Below are 8,761 nucleotides of genomic sequence, written 5' to 3'. Positions count from 1 at the left end.
GTGACGTTAGCTGATTGAGATCTCCTAAGCCTGTGTTTACCACAGACCTTATTTTCGGCGTTTATCAAAAAACGTTACAAGAACTCCATACATTTCCATGGGCTTTGTTCAAAGAACCATGGAGCAGTTCGTGCATACAAAAAAGACGCCATTACTAGAAAAATATATAAAACCTGAAAAACGTGTGTGCGTTCACGTCAAACGTCATTTGACGTACATTTTTAGCGCGGAGTTTGTTGTTTGCGGAAAAGGACGGGGAAGAGCACTTCTGGATTTGTTTGTCTTTTATAAAGTTCTGCTTTGTAATATTCCAGGATATATTTTTTTAATTTTTTATTAGTCTCAGAGACTATTCAATTAGTATCATCGGCTATCCTTTACAAGCGATTTGTACGATAAAGGTAAAATAAAGTTTTGTAACGTCAATTCGATTTGCAAAGAACTTTGCTGGCTAGCTCAGCTCGTTAGCCTAGGTTGTTGATGGGATATATTTGAACCTAGACATTAACTAAGTTAGCTAAACAGCAAGTAGCTTGGTAGTTCAAAGCAGTCTTCTAATATATACTGAACAAAAATATACAAATATATGAGTTATAGTTCATATAAGGAAATCGGTCAATTGAAATAAATTCATCAGGCCCTAATCTATGGATTTCACATGACTGGGCAGTGGCGCGTCCATAGTAGGGCCAGGGAGGGCATCGGCCCACTCATTTGGGAGCCAGGCCCAGCCAATGAGTCCCCCCCCCACCCCACCCCCACAAAAAGGCTTTATTACAGACTGAAATACTCCCCAGCACCCCACCTCCCCCTCTGACCATCCTGCAGATGAAGGGCCTTTACATTACATTTAAGTCATTTAGCAGACGCTCTTATCCAGAGCGACTTACAAATTGGTGCGTTCACCTTATGACATCTAGTGGAACAGCCACTTTACAATAGTGCATCTAAATCTTTTAAGGGGGGGTGAGAAGGATTACTTTATCCTATCCTAGGTATTCCTTAAAGAGGTGGGGTTTCAGGTGTCTCAGGAAGGTGGTGATTGACTCCGCTGTCCTGGCGTCGTGAGGGAGTTTGTTCCACCATTGGGGGCCAGAGCAGCGAACAGTTTTGACTGGGCTGAGCGGGAACTGTACTTCCTCAGTGGTAGGGAGGCGAGCAGGCCAGAGGTGGATGAACGCAGTGCCCTTGTTTGGGTGTAGGGCCTGATCAGAGCCTGGAGGTACTGAGGTGCCGTTCCCCTCACAGCTCCGTAGGCAAGCACCATGGTCTTGTAGCGGATGCGAGCTTCAACTGGAAGCCAGTGGAGAGAGCGGAGGAGCGGGGTGACGTGAGAGAACTTGGGAAGGTTGAACACCAGACGGGCTGCGGCGTTCTGGATGAGTTGTAGGGGTTTAATGGCACAGGCAGGGAGCCCAGCCAACAGCGAGTTGCAACAGCGAGTTGCAGACGGGAGATGACAAGTGCCTGGATTAGGACCTGCGCCGCTTCCTGTGTGAGGCAGGGTCGTACTCTGCGGATGTTGTAGAGCATGAGCCTACATGAGCCTTGGCTGGCATGGTTATACATGGTCTGTGGTTGTGAGGCCAGTTGGACCTACTGCCAAATTCTCTAAAATAATATTGGAGCCAGCTTATGGTAGAGAAATGATCCTAAAATTCTCAGGAAACAGCTCTGGTGGACATTCCTGCACTCAGCATGCCAATTGCACACTCCCTCAAAACTTTAGACATTTGTGGCGTTGTGTTGCGTGACAGAAATATACATTTTAGTGGCCTTCACAAGGTGCACCTGTGTAATGATCATTCTGTTTAATCAGCTTCTTGATTAGCCACACCTGTCAGGTGGATGGATTATCTTGACAAAGGATAAAATGCTTATTAAGGGATGTAAACAAATTTGTTTAAAACATTTGCGAGAAATAAGCTTTTTGTGCGTATGGAATGGTTCTGTAATCTTTTATTTTAGCTCATGCAACATGGGACCAGCACTTTACATGTTGTGTTTATATTTTTGTTCAGTGTACATTCGCCAAACTAGAAGCTAGCTAGTTGAGCTTGTAGCTAGTTGTTCAGGTCTGTGTTGTTTGAAGAGTGTACAATAGAGTAATATCAGCATAAAGTACATTTTTTTTTGTATCTGCTTCTTTCCTTATTAAACACCTTGTTTCAACATAGTTAGCTAGTCAAACCGGAGTTAGCAGATTGCTAAAAGTCAGCTAACTTGCCAGCTATCCCATGCACAGTAACTTGGGTAGCTGACAGTTGCTCTGCAGAATAATCAGTGTGTACTCAGTCATTGTGCCTCTAGTCAACCCACATCTTGACTGTCACAAACAAGGAACACAGGAAGATGTGTATTACAGAAACTGGACATATGCTAAACATGATGTTGATCACTCTAAACTAAATATTAACTTTAGTCATTTCCCAATTACATGTTAACATTTCATCATGTCAGAATTTTCACTGGTTTAAATGCTCATCTGTATTTCTAGATCCACAGAACAAATGGAAGTCATTCCCTCTGTCTGCGGTGACAGCAACAGCACAGAAAGTCACGTCAAAGCCGACAAGCACATTGGAAGGAGAAAACTATCAAGTGAGTTTGATCGTGCAACAGGAAGTAGAGCCATTGTTTCTGTGATATTGTCTTTACCAATTATGTTATGCCTTCTGTATGGTAACTCTATTTTTCTCCAGTGGATGTGGAGAATGACATTGAGTACCTCTACGAAGCGGTTCCTCAGCTGTCCACAGTTTTCCACATTTTAGACAAAATTGGGGAAGGTATGTAGTAGTACTCTGTCTTCATATGCAGACGACTGCGGGTTAGCCACAGTTTGGCAATTAACAAATATCAGTTTAAAAAAGGGTTATCCTATATCAGTTGTTTTTGGCAAAACAAAAAAATACTTTGTTTTATGTAGGTACTTTCAGTTCAGTGTACCTGGGTGAGGCTCTGATGGCCAATGGGACGAAAGAGAAATTTGCCCTGAAGCACCTCATCCCCACCAGTCACCCTGTGAGGATCGCTGCAGAGCTCCAGTGCCTCACTGTGGCCGGGTAAGTCTCACACTTTACATGCTCTGGGTGTAGGAGCAATATTACCACAAGCACTAATATTTTCATGGGCTGATCCACTTGTAGAGGAACATTCTCTCAAGAGATGCATGAATAGGATTGCACTGCATTAGTTTACAGTTTAGAACAGGCGTCTCCAAGTCGATCGCACAGATTTTATAGGGCCCCCCTTAGTAGTTTATTAACCATTATTTTACCAGGTATATTGGCAGTAAAAACAGTGCACTACTTTCTCTTGTACACTGATGTTCCCGGGGGAGAGGAGGAGAATGTCACTATTTGAAAGCTAGAAAAAGGAGCTTGTGACATGTTTGAGTTTTTAAAAGTATCTCTCATGCTAGAAAAAGTTGGGAGACCCCAGGTTTAGACAACACAATGTTCTCAATGTTTTTCTTCCCTCTTTAAGCGGAAAAGAAAACGTCATGGGCGTGACCTACTGCTTCAGAAAGGATGATCACTGTGTGATTGTTATGCCTTATATGGAGCATCAAACCTTTGTGGTGAGTCAATACTGTGTAGTTGGTTACCTGGTTTGTGTGTTTATACCTTGTTTGTGGCATAACACTAGCAAAGTGACGGAAATCTTTCTCCTATCAGGATATCATTGGCCTGCTGAGTTTCGAGGAGGTGCGTCAGTATATCTACCACCTGCTGAAAGCTCTCCGACATGTCCACCAGTTTGGCATCATCCACCGTGACATCAAGCCCACCAACTTCCTTTACAACCGGCAGGAGAAGATGTGAGTACTGAATACCTCTGTATCACTGGAGCTAACCTTCAGCTCTATATGACACTGAAATACTTGACTCAGTTAGTCAGGTCCAGAGATCATGTCTTCTGGTCTGACGTCCACATTTTGGACTGAGATCATTAATCTCCTGTCTTGAATGGTCTCTAGTCCAAAATTCAAGCATTTATAAACCCATTAAATGTTTGCTACCTGCAACTCCCCCACCTTTTGTTGGGGTGCGTATTCCTACCATATATTGTTTTCATGGTGGTTTGTAGGTTTGCCCTGGTGGACTTTGGGCTGGCACAGGGCACGACCGACACCCAGATCGAGCTGTTGAAGGTGGTGAAGCAGAAGACCCAAAAGGGTGGGGGCTCCACGGGGAAACCGGAGACATCACAGGGGAAACGGGCACCAACCTCCCTAGCCCCACTTCTACAATCACTTTCACACCCCAGGACCTCAGCACCTCACTCTTCCTCCTCCACCTCTTCTTCCACTTCCTCAAAACCACCAGATAAGCGGGTCTCGGTCTCCACATTTTCCTCCACCACCCGCTCTAAACACACCAAGGTTGTCTGCACTGGATCTATCTCTTGCACTTCATTTGGTTACAGTGGTGTTATGGTATTTGTCTATAGGCTTAGTTTTTATTAACTCATTGACCTTGTAGTTATTGGACCATAAAGTGTTGTGATACTCTGAAGATGTTTTGAGCTGAAAACACACTTCAGGGATGTTGTAATGTATACGGTGACATGTAGTTATCTTGCTTTTTGTACTTTGTCTGCGGTGTTCATTAGTGACATGATGTGATTTTTTTTTTTAACCAGGAGTTCTCAGGTCTGTGTAAAGCACCGCGGGCCGTATTTGGAGAGAGGAACCTGAATAGCTTTACCTCCGTCCCCACCAAAACCACTGACCCCAAGTTAGAGGTAGGAAATGCTTGCCTTCTCTCCTGTTACATTCAATCCATAGCTACTCTGTTGTCCAGTGTGTATTTAACACATTTGATTGACAGACATATTGCCGCACAAGTTTGGTATACTTTTCAGTTCTATCTTAGCTGGCTGTAACTCTGTTTTAGTCTTTTGGAGTTGTCACCAACAAATACATGTTTCTGGATACTCAGTCAGACTGCCCTCCAGCAGTAACAAACCAGACGATGAACTGTAGATTTTTTTTGGAAAGACTTTCCTCCGATCATAACAATCCTTTGTTTCTATGTTGGGCCAGCTGGTGAAGCCCACTAAAACAGAGGACCCTGCCACACGCAAGTTTATCTCTGCCCACCGGCGCCCAGTACCTGTCAGGACCCCTGTCAGGACCCCTGTCAGCAACCAGAGACCCAACCAGAGGATGACCCCTGCTGCGGTCAACCTGGGCTTCACCTGCAGCTGCTACTCCACCGACAGAGTCTGTAACATCTGTATGTCCAGGAAACAGCAGGTGGCTCCCAGGGCCGGAACCCCTGGCTTCAGAGCACCAGAAGTCCTGACCAAGTGTCCCAACCAGGGAACAGGTAAGGCTAACAGATACCATCCTCAGCAGTACTACACCTCACATCTCTACTAATACTCCTCTCCACTGCAATGTCGCTCTCTGCATTGTAAATTAGAATGCGTTCTCAATCATATTTCACAGATGTCAACTTGTTTATTTTTCCACTCCTGTCTCCCTGCAGCCATAGACATTTGGTCAGCTGGTGTGATCCTGCTTTCCCTGCTGAGTGGCAGGTACCCCTTCTTCAAAGCCAGTGACGACCTCATTGCCCTCACACAGATCATGACCATCCGAGGCTCCAGAGAAACCATCCAGGCTGCCATGACTTTCGGTGTGTATTTCGTCTTATCGACTATGTTTGACAGCCATTGTCGGTGGTGACGACATCTTGATGTCACAAACGATGGTTTAGCATATTTGAACTTGACTTTAATGCTGGAATCTGGCAACGCACAAAGCAGGGCAACATGTCAAATGGCCTATTCCCCATAGCCTAAATGTTTAATATGTATGTGGTAGTTTGACTATTAACATAATGCAAGTGAACAATGTGCATTGTAGAAAGAGAGGAGAGCATCAAAGCAGCTGAACATGTCACATGGGGTCCAAGGTGTTTTCCTCCTCCGTCTGATTGGCTTTTTGCAGCGGACACGTCGTTGTCTGGCTTGTTGTTTTAAAATCTTCGTTTAAAAAAATATATTCTCTTTTTTTTCTCCAATTCCCTTTCGATTTCAATGACTTTTTGACCTAGGCATAGCCTATTCTTTCATGATCAAACATTGAACTCTGTTAGGCCTATAGATTAATTCAATCTCAGAATAGCCTGAATAAAAACATAGTATAGTAGGGAGAGAACAAACAATTGCAAGATAGACTAATCGAATAGGAAGTCGACTAACCGAACAGGAAGTCCTGAACAGGAAGTCCACATTTAGTTTTTGCTTTACTTTATCAAAGTGCTGGCAAAATAAATTGTGCCGTTGGAAAATCCCCCCTCGCAAACCAAATAGCCAGTAATATAGGCCTACACTAGGGTACTGTCAATAAAAGTTGCATTAAGTGTTACTTTGACAAGTTAAACTTATAAACTAACATTTTATAATATTGCCAGTGTTTATTTATGTCCTTGAATTGTGCAACGGGCAATCGGGCATAAGCTCCAGCAGCAGCATTTTCAATAAATGGGAACGAAAAAATGTTTTCCCCCAACTTTATTTAACCAGGTAGGCTAGTTGAGAACACCTTTATTTAACCAGGTAGGCTAGTTGAGAACACCTTTATTTAACCAGGTAGGCTAGTTGAGAACACCTTTATTTAACCAGGTAGGCTAGTTGAGAACACCTTTATTTAACCAGGTAGGCTAGTTGAGAACACCTTTATTTAACCAGGTAGGCTAGTTGAGAACACCTTTATTTAACCAGGTAGGCTTTAGTTGAGAACACCTTTATTTAACCAGGTAGGCTAGTTGAGAACACCTTTATTTAACCAGGTAGGCTAGTTGAGAACACCTTTATTTAACCAGGTAGGCTAGTTGAGAACACCTTTATTTAACCAGGTAGGCTAGTTGAGAACACCTTTATTTAACCAGGTAGGCTAGTTGAGAACACCTTTATTTAACCAGGTAGGCTAGGTTGAGAACACCTTTATTTAACCAGGTAGGCTAGTTGAGAACACCTTTATTTAACCAGGTAGGCTAGTTGAGAACACCTTTATTTAACCAGGTAGGCTAGTTGAGAACACCTTTATTTAACCAGGTAGGCTAGTTGAGAACACCTTTATTTAACCAGGTAGGCTAGTTGAGAACACCTTTATTTAACCAGGTAGGCTAGTTGAGAACACCTTTATTTAACCAGGTAGGCTAGTTGAGAACAAGTTCTCATTTACAACTGCGACCTGGCCAAGATAAAGCATAGCAGTGTGACACAGACAACAACACAGAGTTACACATGGAGTAAACAATAAACAAGCCAATAACACAAACAAATCACTGACACAGTAGAAAAAAATAGTCTATATACAGTGTGTGCAAAAGGCATGAGGAGGTAGGCAATAATAGGCCATAGGAGCGAATAGTTACAATTTAGCAGATTAACACTGGAGTGATAAATGAGCAGATGATGATGTGCAAGTAATGATTCTGGTGTGCAAAAGCGCAGAAAAGTAAATCAAATAAAAACAGTATGGGGATGAGGTAGGTAGATTGAGTGGGCTATTTACAGATGGACTATGTACAGCTGCAGCGATCGGTTAGCTGCTCAGATAGTTGATGTTTAAAGTTGGTGAGGGAAATAAGTCTCCAACTCAGACAAGCGGTCTCTCACATCTCCTTGGACCCTCAACTACTCCTCAATCTTCATACAGACCTTTTTGTCTGTCATTTCCTCTCCTTCCTCCATGGTATTTTTGTTGTTGCTCTTCAGACTCTTCTGTGCCCTAGGATGCTTGAAGAGGCCACAGAAATATATCTTGGTTGTATCTCCGTTGCTTGAGGAAGCAACACTGAGCACCAGATTGAGTCACAAGCCATTGTATTTGCAAAGTTGTCACTGACATCACTTCACCTATGTCATGGAAGGAAAGTCCTGTATCTTGATGTCGTAATGGGCCTACCAAAGACCTGTTACTGTTATCAATGTAATTGTTTGGATAATCTATGTCCTCTTAGTCATGTCACTTAAAAAAACAGCAATAAGAGGCTCCAATTAATAATGTAGCTTAGTTCATAACTTTATAAAAAGCCATTTACAAAAAGGCTAAACTTTTTTTAAATGTTTTAATTATAGAGTTGAATTACAAGAGTAAGGGCAGGATGCCACTGGTAATATTAAAAACGGTAAACCCATAGTAAAGTACAGCAGTCTGACCATAACATGACCATTATTCAACCACAGGTAAATCAGTGGTGTGCAGCCGTGAGCTCCCCCGGCAGGACCTGAGGACCCTGTGTGAAACCCTCAGAGGAAGGAGACCATCCCCGGATGATGAGGCCACACCACATCCCCACAGAGACACTACCACACGCCACCACCGTACCCATGACTCCCCCATTTCCACTCATCCCCCTGGGGAGCCCTCTAGACAGCACCACCCAGAGGAGGACCAGACCCTAGCAGACCCTGAGGCCCAGGATGAGAGGGGATGGGACAGCGTGCCTGACGAGGCCTACGACCTGCTGGATAGACTGCTGGACCTGAATCCAGCCAAACGCATCACAGCTGCACAGGCACTGCAGCATCCACTTTTTACTGACCTCTGAGATTACTGTTTTCACTCATCTTTGCCAAGGAAGTGTATGAATTTCAAATGTGAAGATGTGCTATTTACTTGAATTGTTCCTTGTTACCATATAATTTATGATTGCCTTGTCAAATATAAAATTGTACTTACATTCTCAGAATAAAATGTATTAAAGCACTCTTGGGAACTGCTGGAGACATTTGCAAA

The 8,761-nt window shown here is 43.3% G+C and overlaps 1 protein-coding gene across 1 annotated transcript; it reads left to right on the top strand.

Moving 5' to 3' along the window:
• The first annotated feature begins 225 nt into the window (after positions 1–225).
• cdc7 (cell division cycle 7 homolog (S. cerevisiae)) lies at positions 226–8,731 on the top strand. The gene is made up of 11 exons (XM_029624127.2): positions 226–401; positions 2,498–2,601; positions 2,703–2,789; positions 2,930–3,065; positions 3,490–3,583; positions 3,681–3,823; positions 4,093–4,387; positions 4,648–4,749; positions 5,051–5,336; positions 5,499–5,648; positions 8,209–8,731. The coding sequence occupies exons 2-11, from the start codon at positions 2,511–2,513 to the stop codon at positions 8,571–8,573; spliced, it is 1,749 nt and encodes a 582-aa protein (XP_029479987.1). The 5' UTR covers positions 226–401; positions 2,498–2,510; the 3' UTR covers positions 8,574–8,731.
• The last annotated feature ends 30 nt before the right edge of the window (positions 8,732–8,761 follow it).

This window comes from Oncorhynchus nerka, linkage group LG20, assembly GCF_034236695.1.
Source record: "Oncorhynchus nerka isolate Pitt River linkage group LG20, Oner_Uvic_2.0, whole genome shotgun sequence".
Lineage (NCBI taxonomy): Eukaryota > Metazoa > Chordata > Actinopteri > Salmoniformes > Salmonidae > Oncorhynchus > Oncorhynchus nerka.
The sequence above is the reverse complement of the archived record's forward strand: the minus strand, read 5'-3'. Positions and strand labels throughout refer to the sequence as shown.